Source organism: Liolophura sinensis, chromosome 1 (assembly GCF_032854445.1).
Source record: "Liolophura sinensis isolate JHLJ2023 chromosome 1, CUHK_Ljap_v2, whole genome shotgun sequence".
In the NCBI taxonomy this organism is placed as follows: domain Eukaryota; kingdom Metazoa; phylum Mollusca; class Polyplacophora; order Chitonida; family Chitonidae; genus Liolophura; species Liolophura sinensis.
In genome coordinates this window covers 1,931,097-1,953,762 of record NC_088295.1, presented here as the reverse complement: position 1 = coordinate 1,953,762, position 22,666 = coordinate 1,931,097, and the positions used below count along the sequence as shown (strand labels likewise).

The 22,666-nt window shown below is 42.0% G+C and overlaps 1 protein-coding gene across 1 annotated transcript in view; it reads left to right on the top strand.

Annotated features, from left to right (window-relative positions):
- Window positions 1-1,395: 1,395 nt before the first annotated feature.
- The window catches only part of LOC135468313 (uncharacterized), a 33,566-nt gene continuing 12,295 nt past the window's right edge, over window positions 1,396-22,666 (top strand). The window contains exons 1-4 of the mRNA XM_064746499.1: window positions 1,396-1,458; window positions 5,894-6,111; window positions 8,639-8,779; window positions 21,600-21,651. Of these exons, the coding sequence (XP_064602569.1) occupies window positions 6,033-6,111; window positions 8,639-8,779; window positions 21,600-21,651 (272 nt within the window). The 5' untranslated portion in view covers window positions 1,396-1,458; window positions 5,894-6,032. The remainder of the gene's footprint in view (window positions 1,459-5,893; window positions 6,112-8,638; window positions 8,780-21,599; window positions 21,652-22,666) is intronic.

Here is a 22,666-nt window from a genome sequence, read left to right as displayed (position 1 = left end):
ATTAATTCTGACAACATGACTTATAATAAAACAATGAGCTGAATTGCCTGTATTGCCAATTTAATCATATCGCTTTCACTCCAAGAACAGATACATGTAACTGTTGTACCATTCACACTAATCTGATTGGTGTTAAAATGCCATGCTAAATCTTTGAATTAATTTAATAGCAGTCTGGTTTTGGAGTGGAGGAAACTGTAATACCCGGCGTAAACCACCAACTTTCGATAGGTACCTGACTAATACCTAGCCAAGACAGAACCTGCAACAGAAGTCACATACATGTAATGTGGAAGTATTTCAAAATACAGAACCACATTGTTAGTATTTACTTGTACAACCCAAATCAAATGTAACACTATTTGTGTCTTGTTTCATCTAAACAGATGTTCACTGTCTCATACTTTACCTTACATATTTTTAATAAAGCGTCAATACCTGCGCAGTAAGAGTAAAAATCATCAGAAAATGTCGTCACATACAATGACACTGTCAGTCAATATCCTCCTGATGATTCATAATTAAGGCACAAGACCAACAGTTACACAACACACACCCAGATTACCTGTGGGAACTGGCACATTTATCATGGTTCACCATTATTTTGGATGTATTTACCACTTATCGCACCGCTCAACCAAACTGTCATTCAACACGCTTGACAATATATAAGTCTTTGAACTTACATATATTGTTGTCGTGGGCTAACTTTACCTCAGTAGTTCAGACTGACGAAAAGTGATTCATTGATATTCCACACAACACATTTGACGAACATCACAGTGTTATAACAAAAGAAAATAGACTTCGTGAAAACACGATCGATGAAAAATATTTTCTATAAACAAATTCTTGTGTTTAAAGTTACTAGGTCATTCCTGAGCGATAGTTACATTGTAAATCAGAAAGCCGGTGTGAAACAATTAAACATTTTATCTTTTTCTGTACATACAATAGCCAAAGTGGTATATAAAAGTTACAAATTACAATTTCATACATACGTTCCACAGAAATCTGCCCCGGGTACAACCGATTGGTCAGCTATAACCATAAATCTGACAACTCTCTACAACTTTAGTCTCTCAAACTGGAATGACGACCACCTTCTAAAAATATGGCCGATCCTCTTCCTGTTCAGTTTCCGGTGGGAGTGAAATGGAACAGCCGGGTTTTTTATCCGGCTTCTGACACTTGCGTGTTTGCACAGAGAAGAAAATAACCGGCAGAACAATTCAGATCAGTACTACATTTTAAATTTGGCAATCACTTGTCGCATAAGTTTTTTTCAGAGTTTCTCTGAACAAAAAAATCCTCCGTCATTCTACAAAGACTTGTTTGCAGGAACGGCAAACGCCCGTATGACAGTCAAAGGGACGCAACTGCTGCTGGTTACCACTCAAGGATCAGCCTGTTAACAGGGTGGCTTGTCTTTGCCCGAAAACATACACAGCGTCTCAGGTATGTTATGGGAATTTTATTGGTTAAGTCAGCCAGCCCCAGTTATTTATTTATAATGTATGAATTTACTTTTGTGATTACATCATTACATTGTGGTGTAAAATGTGACATGGGAACTTTCAGTATAAACTACGCCTCCAAGCTCTTAAACAACAACAACAGCCATATTGGGGGATTTATTTACAAACTATAGGGCGGGTGTGGCCGCTCCACTAATGCACTAATCCGACAGAGATAATCATAGCTGCTCTCATAAATATCGATTTCCAGAATCCTTGTATAAATACATTGATTAATATCTCTATAAAATGTTGTTGTCATGATCAATCTATTTATCGTATCAATTTAATTATTTTATTTATTTTTTTCTTTGGTGTTTTACACCCCGCTCAAGAATATTTTACTTCCTGTATTTCACCTAAACTTTTGTATGTGTAACATTTTATCTGAAACATGTAAAGGCCTTTAATGATACTTTTGGTGCCAACACTTTCTGTTTTTCTGATAAATTAATCAAATGTTACAAATAAACTTTTAAGTGGTCTTATAAGGTGGATGAAAATATCAGAATCAAGCAAGATTAGAAAATGTTAAGCTTTTGGTGAAGTGCAGTATATAACAGCACTCTGCATTGTGCTGGGAGGAAACTGGGCTCTGGGAAACCCTGACCATCCTCAGTTTGCTAGCAGATCAGTTTACTGATAAGTTACATAATTAATTAAAATAAATTAAATGAGAAAAGGCTGACTTTCTACTTTTTGTTGAGAAAAATCTTTCCCTAGTGATTCCTCATGTGTAGCCCTAAGGACTTGTAGGTATGTGGTAATATCTTGTGCTTGGAAAGACAAGATAAATGAAATTTTTCTTACACCTTCGTTGAACACATTACATGTACATAAATGTGGTCAGGATGATAAAGGCTGTGTCACGCTTCTGAAAAAAAAGCTAAGATTGTTAGCCATTGTTGTGTTGACCGCATATTTGTGTTTGGATAGATTTGACTAGACTGGCTCTTCCACCAATATGGTATGCATGTCTCTGTGCCTTACATTGGAAAGTTGGCCAGTACCTTGCCAATGGTGGGTGGTTTACCAAAGGTACTTGTTTACTCTACCCATAAAATTGACTGTACGAGTGAACAATTCCTGAGTATGACATCAAACAACAATCAGATTTGAGTGTTGGGATTTACGTTGTATTAGTCCCAGGGGATACCTAGTGTTAAATATGTGGTACCTAGTGTTAGTTATGGGGTGCCTTGTTTTAGATATGGGGTACCTAGTGTAAGTTATGGGGTGCCTAGTGTTAGATATGGGGTGCCTAGTGTTAGACATGCGGTGCCTGGTTTTAGATATGGGGTACCTAGTGTTAGATATGGGGTACCTAGTGTTGGACATAGGGCGCCTAGTGTTAGATATGAGGTGCCTAGTGTTAGGAATAGGGTATCTAGTGTTATATAATGGGTACCTAGTGTTGTATAATGGGTACCTAGTGTTAGGTATGTGGTACCTTGTGTTAGATATGGTGTGCCTTGTGTTAGATATGGGTGCCTAGTGTTAGGTTGGGGTGCCTAGTGTTAGGTATGGGGTACCTGGTGTTAGATATGGAGTAGCTGGTGTTAGATATGGGGTGCCTAGTGTTATATAATGGGTACCTAGTGTTATATAATGGGTACCTAGTGTTGTATAATGGGTACCCAGTGTTAGGTATGTGGACCTTGTGTTAGATATGGGTGCTTAGTGTTAGGTTGGGGTGCCTAGTGTTAGGTTGGGGTGCCTAGTGTTAGGTTGAGGTACCTAGTGTTAGGTATGGGGAGCCTAGTGTTAGATATGGGGTAACTGGTGTTAGATATTGGGTACCTAGTGTTATATAATGGGTACCTAGTGTTAGGTTTGGGGAACCTAGTGGTAGGTTTGGGGTACCTAGTTTTAAATATGAGGTATCTAATGTTAAGACTTCATTCTTGACTGTGACTTGTAGGAGGCAAAATTTTAGGCTAAATATGGTAAATGAAAATTAAATTTCATTTAATTAATTTTTTTTTCTTTGCTGAAACAGAACACTCTTCTAAACTGTGCGCAGAATTGCATTTTGTTGCAGTCAGTCTTTGTAAAATTTGTAACATGTATTTATAAGTGGGGGATCTGATGAATGTACCATTACTGGTGCAATAATGCATGAGAACAGGGGTTTCATGAATGTATATGTAAGCAATCATGCTGCCAGTATTACATTCAGTCTTGGTTCATGTATACACAGAGACTATTAACACAACTCCTAGTCACTGTGAGTGGACAAATTTTACACATATGCTTCCACCACTATTAAACCACCATCCATGTATGAGAAATGAATGTTCATATACCCTTTAGATTGTTATGGTCATTTTGCTGGAGGATGCTGGCAGTAGTGATCAGATTTAGTGTTAACATATTTATGATAAGGTTATATACATAGATGACGTGTGACAGACACACAGCTCTCTGTGACCATTCATGGAATTAGATAAACACAATAATTACCTGTCATTAGTGAAGTGAGCGGAGAGTGATGTGTGATACCATGTGGCATTTGTTCACGCCTTCCATCAGTTCTGTACTAACAGTAGTGTTAATAATGTATAAATACATGTACAATGTAAACGTGCGTGTGTATGCTTCGGTGACTGTGCCCCGGCTAACCCCTCAGGGCATATCAGGCCACATTAACTAGAGTTAACTATTGGCAGCTTTATGGAGGGCTGTGCCCAGGTGAGGAGGCTTATAAGCTTTGTTCACTGGTATAAAAGCAATGTCAAGTGGGTACATTTACATGAAAATTCAGTGTGATATTTTCTAACTCGTCCCCGCTAAGGCTCAGGAAGCTTGTATCAGTATGTGGGATTATATTGTAATTAACAAACAACCAAGATTCATGTATTTATATAATTGAAATGCTTTTTAGTTTGTCACAGATCTTATTCATGCTTAATAACTGACATTTAATTCAATATATACTTTGGGATATACCACTCATCACCTGTTCCATCTGTAAGTTTAGAGATTTGTTAAGGTAAATTGGAGTGGTATTGACAGCAGACATACATAATGCATGTGCCTACAAGATGTGCATGTCCTTATTATGTTCTCAGTACAGCTAATAAAGCAGTGTATTTTTTTTGTCTGCTTGAGACCTGGTTATATATTTGCCGTGATGCAGGATATAAAACATATACTCTCATGCGCATGGACCAAAAATAGCTGATATGATAGACTGAGGACCCATGGCATATGGACCAAAAATAGCTGATATGATAGACCGAGGACCCATGCGATTGATACAAAGTTTAATGTTGTCATACAGGTATCCTATACATCTACATGTAGCAGAACAAGTCAGGTACAGTCTGGGTGTTCAGGTGACCATTGTACAGGTGAGGTGTCAAGTGGGGTATGTTCTCATCTTCACCTGATGGCTGGGTTATAGCATGATTGTGGGAGTATAGCTTGTACAACAGTATAGAGACCAACAGGTACTACATAGAGTGTTTGGGTGAGCATCATTGTACAGGTGAGGTGTTAAGTGTGGTATGTTCTGATGTTCACCTGACAGCTGGGTTATAGAGTGATTGTGGGAGCATAGCTTGTACAACAGTACAGAGACCACCAGGTAGTACATAGAGTGTTTGGGTGAGCATCATTGTACAGGTGAGGTGTTAAGTGTGGTATTTATAGTTATCCATGTTAATGAAATGGTCCTCGCTGTCCACACCTGTACACACTATCCATATGGTACCTGTGCACACCATCCACACCTGTACATGCTATCTATACCTGTACACACTATCGATATGGTACCTGTGCACACCATCCACACCTGTACATGCTATCCATACCTGTACACACTATCCATTTGGTACCTGTGCACACCATCCACACCTGTACATGCTATCCATACCTGTACACACTATCTATACCTGTACACTCTATCCACACTTGTACATGCTATCCATACTTGTACACACTGTCAATACCTGTACTCACCATCCATACCTGTACACACCATCCAAACCTGTACACTGTCTTTACAGGTGTGTATAGGTTAGTTTGACCTGGAAGTAATGTCCAAGATGGACGTTTTTTTTTAATTTGTGGTAAGTTTCCATTTGTGTGTGATACCTGTTAAATATGTCATGTACATGTAATATTACATCTGCATGCGGCATGATTAAATGTATCTGTGTATATATGTAGATTGGCATTTCCTTTGTGAAGGCCACATGTGGAATTAAAATACTGTATGAAAGATGCTGCTGTGAATTGTTGCAATACGATAAAGTGCTCCTCATTAGGCCTGTCCAATGTGACATGTAGGTTGTCTAAAGGCTTTTCATCAATAGAACAAGTGCAACTAGACTGTTGACAGTTCATGTAATTTGTTCCTGTTCTTTCCTCAGTGGGCCATGTTGACGAACTAATGCCGTGGATGTACGCTGGGGCTCAGACCGTGTCTGTGTGAATACCTGAGGGACAACATGATAACATGAGCCAGGGGTCAGGTCTCTGACAGCCTGGAAGAACAAAGCTGTGAGGAGTATGCTGCAGTACCTCTCGACGGTGGTCATTCAGCCGGCTGCCTCAACCCTCACGACCATGCCCTTACTCTTGCTATGCAGTATGTATTCCTCCTCCTTTATACAAATGTACATATGTTTCTGTCTTCATCGTTTTTTTGTAGCTTGAGTAAATATTTTGATACGTAACTGTGACTCATACGCTAAGTGGTGTAGAGCTTGTGTGTCTGCTGTCTGTCTGGAGATTTGCTCCCACAACAATCTATGTTCACACACTGTCCCCACAGTTTGACTGAGAACATTGGGTATATGTGCCATTGTGTACTCCAAGGTGTTGCCAGACGAATCCCCAGATCTATATTTGATTTAAGGTTTGGACTTAGACAAAGATATGAAAAAAAGAGTTAAAAAACACGAATCTCACAATAATCCTACAGCACGTAGACAAGTTCATATACCAGTTGTGTACACGTAGTCTTTTTTGTAAACATCTGTCAGCCTGACTATGAATGAGGACGGAAATACGTGTACATGTAGTCTTCCGTGGAAACATCCCTGTCCGGTGGCCTGACTGTGAACGACAATGGAAATACGTGTACATGTAGTCTTCCGTGGAAACATCCCTGTCCGGTGGCCTGACTGTGAATGACAATGGAAATACGTGCACATGTAGTCTTCCGTGGAAACATCCCTGTCCGGTGGCCTGACTGTGAATGACAATGGAAATACGTGCACATGTAGTGTTCCTTGGAAACATCCCTTGCTGTCCACCTGACTGTGAATGATGACGAAAATACACGTACATGCACGTAGTTTACAGTTGTTTTGACAACTGGGTGTAATAATACACTGTAGTAATTATTTCTTTCGGGGCCTCCGTAGCATGCCTGCACGGTGCAACGACTCAGGAGGGTCGCAGTGATTTCAAGCCCAGCTCATGCTGTCTTCTTGACTGGCCATACGTGAGAAGGTCTGCCACCAACCTGCGGATGGTTGTGGGTTTCCCCTGGGCTCTGCCCGGTTTCCTCCCACCAGAATGCTGGCCACCATCATATAAGTGAAATATTCTTATTTCACAGCACATAACACGAATCAAATAGTGAGTGAGTGAGTGAAAGTTTTAACGTCGCTTTCAACAATATTTCAGTTTTATCGCGACAATACAACGTCAAATAGTCGATCTTCTACGGATAATTCATTTACTATTCAGTCAAAAAGGACACCAGAAGTCACATAACAAACACAGACGGTAGTTTAAAATTACAGCTTTCCTGCCATACCAATGGCAGAGAGAAAGTCAAAAATAGTATCACTTTCTACAGAATTGAAAAGTTCTGAAAGAAAGCTCACGTGATAAAAGGAATCTCGTACAGGAGCAAAGTCGCCACAGTCAAGCAATATGTGCTTGACTGTGAACCGTTGATCACAAGCAAAGCAATGAGGAGCATCTTCTCCTTTTAACAAATACCCATGCATAGCACGTGTGTGACCGATACGACACCTCCTCAAAATGCAAGAGCGGACACGATGTCGTGAAAGGGAAGGCGCTGGACCAACAAACTGACGAATATCATGCAGTTTGTTGGTTGTCTGGCCATCCCATTGAGCCTGAAACAAGTGCTTGATATAGGAGCAAATAAGTGAACGCAAGTCCGAATATGGAACGCCAGTTTGGGTAGTAACGGAATGCAAAGCCGCCTTCGCGGCTTCATCTGCAGCAGTATTCCCAGGGATACCCATATGCCCGGGCACCCAACAAAAGACAATGATAAAATCTTCATTAAGTCATTTAAACATCTCCCTGATAGACAGAATGTCTGGATGTACAGGCGAACTAGCCCGAATTGCCTGGAGGCAGGAAAGGGAGTCAGAGCAGATGAGAAATCTGCTACCTCCTAGCTCTGGAATGGACCGAAGTGCGCACAAAATTGCCTTGGCTTCCGCAGTAAATACAGAACAGGAATTTGGAAACCGAGTTGAAACGGTTCTGGGTCCAAGGACAGCGGCAGAAGCCACGCCATCATCATTCTTGGAACCGTCAGTGAATATACGGTGATAAAATGGATACTTTGAACACATATTACTAAACTCCTGCTGGTATACTAAAGGGTTGGTGGAACATTTCTTCAGGGAGGAGAGCGAGGTATCAACCTGAGGCTCAGGACATAACCACTTTGGATCTCACGAATCAAATAAATCAAATTATGTCTTTGTTCTGTAAGGGTTGTATAATGCAGGGGGGCCTACACGAATGCATGTATAGTTTATTTACATTCACAAAATGTGCAAATAAAACATACTAGTGATTTCAGGTGATATGACACATAAGGCGCAGGGTCAAAGGTTGTCTGTGGGGTCGTGGTGACAAAGAGAGGTTGGTGATGCTTCTGTGTGCCCATTTTCATAGTTCATTACAAACTACTCGTTCGTGACCAATGTTGTGTGTATATCCGTACTTCATTGCATGTGTGAGAAAGTTGGTCACTAACTTTTCAGAGGCCATTGGTTTACAACATGCATTCAGGTTTCCTCCCTCCCCTTCCCCTAAAATGACTCTGGCTGCCTTTACGTAAATGAAAAATTCTTGAGTTCAGCATTATTAAAGCAACGATCACAATTTTGTTGCAGTATTGGCGTGTCCTGTGGTTGGGGAGTCTGGAGGTTGTGAGCAGCGATCAGACTGTGGTTTTGGAAGTGGGTGTGTGAACCAGACATGTGACTGTGAAGAAGGATTAACCTTACACTCTAACCTCAAGGACTGTGTGAATGGTGAGTGAACAGTGCTACTCCAGATTTAACATCATGGTCTAAAATGATTGGCCATGAATATCGGTACTTGACCCATGTAGACCCATGAGTCCTCATCAACAAAAATCAGTGTCTGGAAGAACAAAATCAGTGTCCGGAAGAACAAAATCCGTGTCCATAAAATTTGACATAATAATATTGCTTAGTGTGACATTGGATAAGGCAGATATGACCTCATACTTTCAATATTATCTAGTGTCTCACTGAAATAGCATGCCAGAGACACTATATGCCATAGTCACAGTATACCAAGGCTTGGCACGCCTAGCTGTACTGACACCAGTTATGACCTTCCCCCACTCCCTGGTCACAAAATACTGACACCAGACATGACACCTCACTTAGTCACATTATACTGACAGCAGACTTGACACCCTATCTATCATAGTGCACTAATACCAGACATGATACTCCACCTAGGTACAGTATACTGACACCAGGCACGTCACCCCTCCTAATCACCAGACATGACTCCGCTGCGTGACGTCCCACAGTCATGGTACACTGACACCAGACAAGACGTCCCATCTATTCATGCTGACACCAGACATGACGCCTCATCTAGTCACAGTATACTGACACCATGCACATCACCCTCCTAATCACCAGACATGACACTGCTGTGTGACGTCCCACATAGTCATGGTACACTGACACCAGACAAGATGTCCCCATCTATTCATACTGACACAAGACATGACGCCTCATCTGGTCATAGTATACTGAAGCCAGACCTTACATGTATGTAATTATTGGCATGTTGATAGCAGTCTGTGTACATGTTCATTGTAAAAGGAAAGTGTCAATCATGCTGATATTGTATGGTGACACAAGAACCAGTGTTTGATAAGCAGTGGGTGGTACCATTGTGCCACAGGGTTATCACAGCGATCTGTACATGCCTCAGCTCTACTCTCCTGTGACAAATGTATGTAATGTACAGACATGTGGGTACAGCACACATAGGTACAGGTAGTGTAGGGACCTGCGGATACAGGGCACATAGGTACAGGTAGTGTAGGGACATGTGGATACAGTGCACGTAGGTACAGGTAGTGTAGGGACATGTGGATACAGTGTACGTAGGTACAGGTAGTGTAGGGATATGCGGATACAGCACACATAGGTACAGGTAGTGTAGGGACGTGTGGATACAGTGCATGTAGGTACAGGTAGTGCAGGGACATGCGGATACAGTGCATGTAGGTATAGGTAGTGTAGGGACCTGTGGATACAGGGCAAATAGGTACAGGTAGTGTAGGGATGTGTGGATACAATGCATGTAGGTATAGGTAGTGTAGAGACCTGTGGATACAGTGCATGTAGGTACAGGTAGTGTAGGGATGTGTGGATACAATGCATGTAGGTACAGGTAGTGTAGGGACGTGTGGATACAGTGCACGTAGGTACAGGTAGTGTAGGGATATGCGGATACAGTGCACATAGGTACAGGTAGTGTAGAAACCTGTGGATACAGTGCATGTGGGCACAGGTAGTGAGGGAAGTGCGGATACAGTGCACGTAGGTACAGGTAGTGTAGGGATATGCTGATACAGTGCACATAGATACAGGTAGTGTAGGGACCTGTGGATACAGTGCATGTAGGTACAGGTAGTGTAGGGACGTGCTGATACAGTGCACATAGGTACAGGTAGTGTAGGGACGTATGGATACAGTGCAGGTAGGTACAGGTAGTGTAGGGACCTGTGGATACAGTGCACAGAGGTACAGGTAGTGTAGGGACCTGTGGATACAGTACCTGTAGGTACAGGTAGTGTAGGGACATGTGGAAACAGTGCACGTAGGTACAGGTAGTGTAGGGACGTGTGGATACAGTGCAAATAGGTACAGGTAGTGTAGGGACGTGCGGATACAGTGCACATAGGTACAGGTAGTGTAGGGAGATGCGGATACAGTGCACATAGGTACAGGTAGTGTAGGGACGTGCGGATACAGTGCATGTAGGTACAGGTAGTGTAGGGATATGCGGATACAGTGCACGTAGGTACAGGTAGTGTAGGGACGTGTGGATACAGTGCAGGTAGGTACAGGTAGTGTAGGGACGTGTGGATACATTGCATGTAGGTACAGGTAGTGTAGGAACCTGTGGATACAGTGCATGGAGGTACAGGTAGTGTAGGTACAGGTAGTGTAGGGACCTGCGGATGCAGTGCAAATAGGTACAGGTAGTGTAGGGATGTGTGGATTACAGTGCATGAAGGTACAGGTAGTGTAGGGACCTTTGGATACAGTGCATGTAGGTACAGGTAGTGTAGGGACCTGCGGATACAGTGCACATAGGTACAGGTAGTGTAGGGACGTGTGGATACAGCACACATAGGTGCAGGTAGTGTAGGGACGTGTGGACACAGCACACATAGGTACAGTTAGTGTAGGGACTTGTGGACACAGAACACATGGTACAGGTAGTGTAGGGACGTGTGGATACAGCACACATAGGTACAGGTAGTGTAGGGACGTGTGGATAAAGCACACATAGGTACAGGTAGTGTAGGGACGTGTGGATACAGCACACATAGGTACAGGTAGTGTAGGGACGTGTGGACACAGCACACATAGGTACAGGTAGTGTAGGGACGTGTGGACACAGCACACATAGGTACAGGTAGTGTAGGGACGTGTGGACACAGCACACATAGGTACAGGTAGTGTAGGGATGTGTGGATACAGCACACATAGGTACAGGTAGTGTAGGGACGTGTGGATACAGCACACATAGGTACAGGTAGTGTAGGGACGTGTGGACACAGCACACATAGGTACAGGTAGTGTAGGGATGTGTGGATACAGCACACATAGGTACAGGTAGTGTAGGGACGTGTGGATACAGCACACATAGGTACAGGTAGTGTAGGGACGTGTGGACACAGCACACATAGGTACAGGTAGTGTAGGGACGTGTGGACACAGCACACATAGGTACAGGTAGTGTAGGGACGTGTGGACACAGCACACATAGGTACAGGTAGTGTAGGGACGTGTGGACACAGCACACATAGGTACAGGTAGTGTAGGGACGTGTGGACACAGCACACATAGGTACAGGTAGTGTAGGGACGTGTGGACACAGCACACATAGGTACAGGTAGTGTAGGGACGTGTGGACACAGCACACATAGGTACAGGTAGTGTAGGGACGTGTGGACACAGCACACATAGGTACAGGTAGTGTAGGGACGTGTGGATACAGCACACATAGGTACAGGTAGTGTAGGGACGTGTGGACACAGCACACATAGGTACAGGTAGTGTAGGGACGTGTGGACACAGCACACATAGGTACAGGTAGTGTAGGGACGTGTGGACACAGCACACATAGGTACAGGTAGTGTAGGGACGTGTGGATACAGCACACATAGGTACAGGTAGTGTAGGGACGTGTGGACACAGCACACATAGGTACAGGTAGTGTAGGGACGTGTGGATACAGCACACATAGGTACAGGTAGTGTAGGGACGTGTGGACACAGCACACATAGGTACAGGTAGTGTAGGGACGTGTGGACACAGCACACATAGGTACAGGTAGTGTAGGGACGTGTGGACACAGCACACATAGGTAGGTATAGGTAGTGTAGGGACGTGTGGACACAGCACACATAGGTACAGGTAGTGTAGGGACGTGTGGACACAGCACACATAGGTACAGGTAGTGTAGGGACGTGTGGACACAGCACACATAGGTACAGGTAGTGTAGGGACGTGTGGACACAGCACACATAGGTACAGGTAGTGTAGGGACGTGTGGACACAGCACACATAGGTACAGGTAGTGTAGGGACCTGACAATACAGCGCATCTCTATGCTTACATATATATGTCTACCACTATGTGGAGGTACATGTAGTTGGCCCACTCTGTCAGAGGGGGCCTGCTTTTGTATTACAGTCATGTCTATACATCAGTTTACATATCTAATGTACAATTAGCTTAGTTTAGTATTCTGTACTTTTTTTTTGGCACTGACAGTTGTCATTTTTTTATGTATATTAAATAGGGCTTTAAGGTCACCGCATATTCTGAATGTCTTCAGCTAAATACATTCTGGTGTTTTAGGAGAAATAGTACGTCATTTTTTTCTGGAGCAAAACCTTGTTCATTATTTTGCATATTTTTAAGTTCCCCTGTGTCCATAGTGGCATGTAGAAAAGGCCGCATAATTGCTATCACTTCACACTATCAGAGTTGTCAATCAGGTATTCATAAAAGAGATTTTAATTGTTAAAATGTGTATGTTGTAGAGCTTTTGCACATGTACGTCCTGTTCTATGTGTCTACATGTAGGCCTAGGTGTGTGCCAATAAGCTCATGTTGTTGTGACATGTTTCTCTACATAGAGCAAACATCTCCAGCCTCTTGACATTGTAGGATCAGTCTGTTCACCTGGGTACAAGAGACCCGTCACTCAGGTTGACAAGGCATCTCGGTAAATCTCGGCGTAGGCTGGCCAAGGCTTATCTCCAAGATATTTGTACACAACTGACTTTACCTGATACTTGTATATGGCCACCACTTGAGCCTCTCTAAACCACTGTCAACCCAAGTTTTATACCCTAGTATTTCTTGTTATGAAGTCAGAGAAGTGCTGTGGTAAGATGTTTTTATGGTTGGCTGTACAAAGAAATTAGGTGTTAATGAATGCTGAAAATGGAAATTCACACTAAGTCCAAAAATAGTGATGATTAAACAGATACACAGGTGAGAGAAAAAAAGGAAAAAAGACCAGGTTAGGAAAAGATTTAGCATAATGCAAAGAGAAGATAAAGCATTTAAGGGGTTCTAAATTGAAATTTAAATATAAAATGACTGTTTGGGTCATATCCTGAAATGTGTGTTCATGTTGAAATATACTGGCTACCCTAGGTTATTGTGTGTTAAATGTGTGTACAAGGTGAAATAAACTGTCTACCCCAGGCTGTTGGGTGTTAGATGTGTGTTCATGTTGAAATGAACTGGCTACCCTAGGTTATAGTGTGTTAGATGTGTGTACATGGTGAAATAAACTGGCTACCCCAGGTTATTGTGTGTTAGATGTGTGTACATGGTGAAATGAACTGGCTACCCCAGGTTATTGTGTGTTAGATGTGTGTACAAGGTGAAATAAACTGGCTACCCCACGCTGTTGGGTGTTAGATGTGTGTTCATGTTGAAATGAACTGGCTACCCCAGGTTATTGTGTGTTAAATGTGTGTACAAGGTGAAATAAACTGGCTACCCCATGCTGTTGGGTGTTAGATGTGTGCTCATGTTGAAATGAACTGGCTACCCCAGGTTATTGTGTGTTAAATGTGTGTACAAGGTGAAATAAACTGGCTACCCCACGTTGTTGGGTGTTAGATGTGTGTTCATGTTGAAATGAACTGGCTACCCCAGGTTATTGTGTGTTAAATGTGTGTACAAGGTGAAATAAACTGGCTACCCCACGCTGTTGGGTGTTAGATGTGTGTTCATGTTGAAATGAACTGGCTACCCCAGGTTATTGTGTGTTAGATGTGTGTACATGGTGAAATAAACTGGCTACCCCACGTTGTTGGGTGTTAGATGTGTGTTCATGTTGAAATGAACTGGCTACCCCAGGTTATTGTGTGTTAAATGTGTGTACATGGTGAAATAAACTGGCTACCCTAGGTTATTGTGTGTTAAATGTGTGTACATGGTGAAATAAACTGGCTACCCCAGGTTATTGTGTGTTAGATGTGTGTACATGGTGAAATAAACTGGCTACCCTAGGTTATTGTGTGTTAAATGTGTGTTCAACGTGAAATAAACTGTCTACCCCAGGCTGTTGGGTGTTAGATGTGTGTTCATGGTGAAATAAACTGTCTACCCCATGCTGTTGGCTGTTGGCTGTTAGATATGTGTACAAGGTGAAATAAACTGGCTACCCCATGCTGTTGGGTGTTAGATGTGTGCTCATGTTGAAATGAACTGGCTACCCCAGGTTATTGTGTGTTAAATGTGTGTACAAGGTGAAATAAACTGGCTACCCCACGCTGTTGGGTGTTAGATGTGTGTTCATGTTGAAATGAACTGGCTACCCCAGGTTATTGTGTGTTAAATGTGTGTTCATGTTGAAATGAACTGGCTACCCCAGGTTATTGTGTTAAATGTGTGTACAAGGTGAAATAAACTGGCTACCCCACGCTGTTGGGTGTTAGATGTGTGTTCATGTTGAAATGAACTGGCTACCCCAGGTTATTGTGTGTTAAATGTGTGTACAAGGTGAAATAAACTGGCTACCCCAGGTTATTGTGTGTTAATTGTGTGTACAAGGTGAAATAAACTGGCTACCCCAGGTTATTGTGTGTTAGATGTGTGTTCATGGTGAAATGAACTGGCTACCCCACGCTGTTGGGTGTTAGATGTGTGTTCATGTTGAAATGAACTGGCTACCCCAGGTTGTTGTGTGTTAAATGTGTGTACAAGGTGAAATAAACTGGCTACCCCAGGTTATTGTGTGTTAGATGTGTGTTCATGGTGAAATGAACTGGCTACCCCACGCTGTTGGGTGTTAGATGTGTGTTCATGGTGAAATGAACTGGCTACCCCAGGCTGTTGTGTGTTAGATGTGTGTACATGGTGAAATAAACTGGCTACCCCACGTTGTTGGTGAAATAAACTGGCTACCCTAGGTTATTGTGTGTTAAATGTGTGTACATGGTGAAATAAACTGGCTACCCCACGCTGTTGGGTGTTAGATGTGTGTTCATGTTGAAATGAACTGGCTACCCCAGGTTATTGTGTGTTAAATGTGTGTACATGGTGAAATAAACTGGCTACCCCACGCTGTTGGGTGTTAGATGTGTGTTCATGTTGAAATGAACTGGCTACCCCAGGTTATTGTGTGTTAAATGTGTGTACAAGGTGAAATAAACTGGCTACCCCAGGTTATTGTGTGTTAATTGTGTGTACAAGGTGAAATAAACTGGCTACCCCAGGTTATTGTGTGTTAGATGTGTGTTCATGTTGAAATGAACTGGCTGCCCTAGGTTATGGTGTGTTAATTGTGTGTACAAGGTGAAATGAACTGGCTACCCCATGCTGTTGTGTGTTAGATGTGTGTTCATGTTGAAATGAACTGGCTACCCCAGGTTATTGTGTGTTAAATGTGTGTACATGGTGAAATAAACTGGCTACCCCACGCTGTTGGGTGTTAGATGTGTGTTCATGTTGAAATGAACTGGCTACCCCAGGTTATTGTGTGTTAAATGTGTGTACAAGGTGAAATAAACTGGCTACCCCACGCTGTTGGGTGTTAGATGTGTGTTCATGTTGAAATGAACTGGCTACCCCAGGTTATTGTGTGTTAGATGTGTGTACAAGGTGAAATAAACTGGCTACCCCACGCTGTTGGGTGTTAGATGTGTGTTCATGTTGAAATGAACTGGCTACCCCATGTGATTGTGTTAGATGTGTGTACATGGTGAAATAAACTGGCTACCCCAGGTTATTGTGTTAAATGTGTGTACATGGTGAAATAAACTGGCTACCCCACGCTGTTGGGTGTTAGATGTGTGTTCATGTTGAAATGAACTGGCTACCTCAGGCTGTTGTGTGTTAGATGTGTGTACATGGTGAAATAAACTGGCTACCCCATGTTGTTGGTGAAATAAACTGGCTACCCTAGGTTATTGTGTGTTAAATGTGTGTACAAGGTGAAATAAACTGGCTACCCTAGGTTATTGTGTGTTAAATGTGTGTACATGGTGAAGTAAACTGGCTACCCTAGGTTATTGTGTGTTAAATGTGTGTACATGGTGAAATAAACTGGCTACCCTAGGTTATTGTGTGTTAGATGTGTGTTCATGTTGAAATGAACTGGCTACCCAAGGTTATTATGTGTTAAATGTGTGTACATGGTGAAATAAACTGTCTACCCCATGCTGTTGGCTGTTAAATGTGTGTACATGGTGAAATAAACTGTCTACCCCACGCTGTTGGGTGTAAGATGTGTGTTCATGGTGAAATGAACTGGCTACCTCAGGTTATTGTGTGTTAGATATGTGTTCATGGTGAAATAAAGTGGCCACCTCAGGCTATTGTCTATTAGATGTGAACAAAGCTGAAGCTGTCTGGCTTAAACTTGTTCAGGTGAAGGCAGAGGAATGTATTGATCAGGTGATATTTGGTTTGTTGTACTTCCCATGAGCCTGGAGGGATGTTACGGCTCAGCTTAGAGGCAGGTGCCTTCACATTAAGGAATTCTCAGGGCTGAAGACCAGGTCATAACCAAGCCTGAGTTCTCTGTGCCGCTCGTGATAGCCCTGCTCCTTTCTCTCACAACTTTATTGGATGCACTTGGATGATTTTGGGCACTCCAGCCATCAAAAGATGCTGGCTGATTAACTCTGATGTGCACACAAGTGTGTGTTGGGGCAGCTTAATGGGCTTGAGGCACAGGTGAATGTCAAGTGGCTGTCTGAGATGGATGGAGAATAAAGGAAGAGAATAACAGTGTACAGGCATCATGTCAGGTGTACAGGTAGACAGAACAGGTGAGTGACTGTTACCTGTGTGATTGAGGAACATGACTACAGTGTACAGGCACCATGTCAGGTGTACAGGTAACCACAGCAGGTGAGTGACTGTTACCTGTGTGATTGAGGAGCATGACTACAGTGTACAGGCATCATGTCATGTGTACAGGTAGACAGAACAGGTGAGTGACTGTTACCTGTGTGATTGAGGAACATGACTACAGTGTACAGGCATCATGTCAGGTGTACAGGTAGACAGAACAGGTGAGTGACTGTTACCTGTGTGATGGATGAACATGATAACAGTGTACAGGCATCATGTCAGGTGTACAGGTAGCCACAGCAGGTGAATGACTGTTACCTGTGTGATTGATATGAGTGTTGGAAAGGTGATACAAGCTGTCAATCTTAGCCCCTTGTTGTGCATTTGTTAATTTGTTTAAATCCTGGGATACCTCAGCCAGCATAGGGAGTGGGTTGTACTTTGACTCCAAAATGTTGATTTTTCTAAAAGGGCTAGATAAATGTGTTGAACCAATTCAAACATCTTTGCTGAATTGGAGTGAGTTGATGTATATTGCTATGAATAAATGAAAGAAGTCTGCTAAAGCGCTATTAATTGCTATGGTAATCAATTCAAATTATGTCAGCTCAGCATGAATGTCAGCGGTTAAAGTTAGAGATTTAATGTTGAATGTTTGTTGTCTTCAAAATGAACATGCTACGGCCTTTTCGCTTTTTGGCGTAAGTTAGTGATGGGATCAATTTTTGAATTCCAGTAAGATCAGTAGTTTTGCACATGGGTCGGCACAGGTCATAGGTCGACATGTACTTATAAACTGATCAAAGAAGTAATTGTTATAACTCAGCTGGGTCTGTTCACAAGTACTGCATATTTGAATTAGACAGTGGCTGATTTTAAAAGAGGAAACAGTCTAAAGCATATCAGCTATTACAACACTGGCTAGAGTGCTTCGGTGAAAGTGTTGACCTTACGAATGATCATAAATTGTAGAGTTTAGTGCTGAATATAGACTGGAGTACCCGTATATCTCATGTATGAATGGCCCATAGCTTTAGGGCCTACATTTCTACAGTCATCACTCCTATGAATTATTTCTCCTTACTTCAGAGCTATCTGTGTAGTGGGCCATAGTCCACACTTCATGTACAGCTATAAGAGCTTTTGGTCAATTTAAATAAAAAAAATATCTGTCAGCATTATTTATAGTTCAGACAAGCAGTGACACATTTTGGGGTTAATAAAAAACATGATTTTACGAACAGTTCATAGCATTTAGCACAGTTCTTTCTGCACCAGTTTGAAAACTTCTGAGGTCTTAGATCGTAGTTACCATGTTGGTTGTGTCATTTGTCTTAGGTCCTAGTTACTGTGTTGTTTGTGTGATTTGTCTAAGGTTCTAGTTGCTGTGTTGGTTGTGTGGTTTGTCTTAGGTCCTAGTTGCTGTATTGGTTGTGTGATTTGTCGTAGGTCCTAGTTGCTGTATTGGTTGTGTGGTTTGTCGTAGGTCCTAGTTTGCTGTGTTAGTTGTGTGGTTTGTCTTAGGTCCTAGTTGCTGTGTTGGTTGTGCACTTTGTCTTAGGTCCTAGTTGCTGTGTTGGCTGTGTGGTTTGTCTTAGGTCCTAGTTACTGTGTTGGGTGTGTGGTTTGTCGTAGGTCCTAGTTTGCTGTGTTAGTTGTGTGGTTTGTCTTAGGTCCTAGTTGCTGTGTTGGTTGTGTGGTTTGTCTTAGGTCCTAGTTGCTGTGTTGGTTGTGTGGTTTGTCTTAGGCCCTAGTTACTATGTTGTTTGTGTGGTTGTCTTAGGTCCTAGGTGCTGTGTTGGTTGTGTGGTTTGTCTTAGGTCCTAGTTGCTGTGTTAGTTGTGTGGTTTGTCTTAGGTCCTAGTTACTTTGTTGGTTGTGCGCTTTGTCTTAGGTCCTAGTTGCTGTGTTGGTTGTGTGGTTTGTCTTAGGTCCTAGTTGCTGTGTTGGTTGTGTGGTTTGTCTAGGCCCTAGTTACTGTGTTGGCTGTGTGGTTTGTCTTAGGTCCTAGTTATCCGGGTTGATTGTGTGCTTTGTCTTAGGTTCTAATTACTCTGTTGACGGTGTGGTTCATCTTAGGTCCTAGTTGCTGTGTTAGTGGTGTGGTTTGTCTTAGGTCCTATCCACCGTGTTGGGGGTGTGGTTTGTCTTAGGTCCTAGTCACTGTGTTGGTTGTGTGGTTTGTCTTAGGTCCCAGTCACCATGTTGGGGGTGTGGCTTGTTTAAGGTCCTAGTCACCATTTTGGGGTTGTGGGTTGTCTTAGGTCCTAGTCACTGTGTTGGTTGTGTGGTTTGTCTTAGGTCCTAGTCATCATGTTGGTTGTGTGGTTTGTCTTAGGTCCTAGTTATTGTCATGTTGGTTGTGTGGTTTGTCTTAGGTCCTAGTTACCATGTGGGGGTGTGGGTTGTCTTAGGTCCTAGTTATTGTCATGTTGGTTGTGTGGTTTGTCTTAGGTCCTAGTCACCATGTTGGGGGTGTGGGTTGTCTTAGGTCCTAGTCACTGTGTTGGTGGTGTAGCTTGTCTTAGGTCCTAGTCACCATTATGGTGGTGTAGCTTGTCTTAGGTCCTAGTCACCATTTTGGTGGTGTGGCCTGTCTTAGGTCCTAGTGATTGTCATGTTGGTTGTGTGGTTTGTCTTAGGTCCTAATCATCATGTTGGTGGTGTAGCTTGTCTTAGGTCCTAGTCACCATTTTGGGGGTGTGGCCTGTCTTAGGTCCTAGTTATTGTCATGTTGGTTGTGTTTTTTTTTTTAATAATGTTTTGTTATCCATATCTTCTTGTCAAGGTACATATGTATAATTTATAAGTTTCCACATAAATATGCAAGGTACTTCAGCCTTTGAATAAAGTCTTATCAGAGGCATCTTTTATCACTGCTGTGTTGGGTTAAGACTTTTGCATATTGTTTGCATATGAAAACTTTGGCCATAGTTTGAGTCTTTATTTGCTATGCACACTGCTAGTGTCTTTACATCTTCACCCAAAATTAATTTACTTCTTTGAGAAAGAAAGAAAGATGTGAAACGTATTTAATTCTTGCCACCTTAGCTATTAATGTGGCAGGAGCTTGACCAACTAGGGTGAGAACCGGTTGCCCATATATGGACTGCTTACAGGCACAGGTACAGCCTGTGTGGTATGGTTCAACAGCTGGAATTGAGGAGATCATCAGTATCAATACTGGGCTCACATACTGGCCTGTAATTATTCATCGTAATACATATGTACCTGTGATTGTATGGACTGCTTACAGGCACAGGTATGGTTCAACACCTGGAATTGAGGAGACCATCAGTATCAATACTGGGCTCACATACTGGCCTGTAATTATTCATCATAATACATATGTACCTGTGATTGTATGGACTGCTTACAAACACAGGTATGGTTCAACAGCTGGAATTGAGGAGACCATCAGTATCAATACTGGGCTCACATACTGGCCTGTAATTATTCATCATAATACATATGTACCTGTGATTGTATGGACTGCTTACAAACACAGGTATGGTTCAACACCTGGAATTGAGGAGACCATCAGTATCAATACTGGGCTCACATACTGGCCTGTAATTATTCATCATAATACATATGTACCTGTGATTGTATGGACTGCTTACAAACACAGGTATGGTTCAACACCTGGAATTGAGGAGACCATCAGTATCAATACTGGGCTCACATACTGGCCTGTAATTATTCATCATAATACATATGTACCTGTTATTGTATGGACTTCTTTTTGACGTCTGTATATACGTGATACTTGTCTAGATTGAAGTAATTGTTTTGTCCTGAGTGATTAATTTATATGAGGTGCCTATTCAAGTGTATTGGCGTTAGTAATACTTACATATGTGGACTGAGGGGAAGAGGAAGAGTGGGGCTGGGGTGTCAAGTCACTGATGAAGCATACATGTAGTGAGGAAAACAAAATCTCCACCCTGCTGTTTTATGCAGCATATACTCTGTCCACCTGTTTAAGGAAGTCATTAGGCAGGAGGCAGGTAATTTGCTCAGGTCATATATACAGTTACAGGTAGGTAGGTTAGACTGACCCAGCCCTATCCCCCACCTGTTTGTCTATGGTGGTATAACAGGCTGAAATATGCTCAAGATAAATGTATATCCAAGGTTGAAATGCATGTTTTATTTCTGTTTGTGTATTAACTCAGTCATTAGCCTATTTAACTGTGGGGCGTGAATTTCATTTGTCTGTGCTGTTTGTTTCTTGCAGCGAGCTGCTCAAACGCGGACTGTGTGCGTTGTGTGGAAGGCACCTGTCAGAGGTTTGTATATCTACTGTGACCTCCCAGCCAACCTCTCAGTCTTAATAGGGAGCAAGCGCCTGAACATAACAACCCCATTATTCTAACAAATGATTTGTCACTGTGATCAGTGTAATTACATATGGACCTTTATTATCACTGTAAGACGGGCATACCTCAACTGCCACATGTACATGTCCTACAAATTATAAATAACCCACACAACCTAAATTCAGTCATATCATTCAGTTTTAATGCCGTCACAGTTCGTAGAGACGGAAAAAGAAAGTTTGGTACATTTATATTTATTGTATTTAATCATTGCTGCTGTTAAGATTGTTACTTTTTTTTTTGTTTTTTTTAATAACACTATGTGAGATGTGAAAGTTCTCTATTTTATAAATAAATTACCTGGCTTTTTAATTTGGTAAACAATTCATCAAACAATCTTAAATTTTCTTTGTGAACACACAGGATTTCCGTGGTCTTAGTTTAACAGGAGATTAACCTACCTCTGTTAATTGATCCATGAATGAGAGAGAACAAATGAAACAAAAAATCTTGAGTACAGTGTAAATACACATTCATATGGTGACAGTGCTAGAGTGGGGCACAACTAGCCCAGTCTGGGGTGCTCTTTGTTAGCAGACCAATTGATCCCTGTAAACAGGAAATACATATCAAGTTATAGCGATGTTTTCACTTTCTTCTTTTCTTTGCTAAAGCTGCCCAAGGGCTTTTCATGCATCTGCTCTGTTTTTTGGGTTTTTTTTTTTAACAAACTGGTTCCAGATCTTACTGTATTTGTTGTTGATAAATGATGACTATCTCATCAACCTTTAATTGTTTGAGTAAGAATAATACCATGTAAATATGCTTTGATGACCTGTTAACTTCAGGCAGATATGTGGTACATGTATGTGATATTTCAGATAATCTCAGCCTACATATGTAATCTCAAAAACTTCATTCATCCCTTAATGGGTTGTGTTTTCAAAAATGTTGATGATAAACTGTACAGTTAACTGATACACCT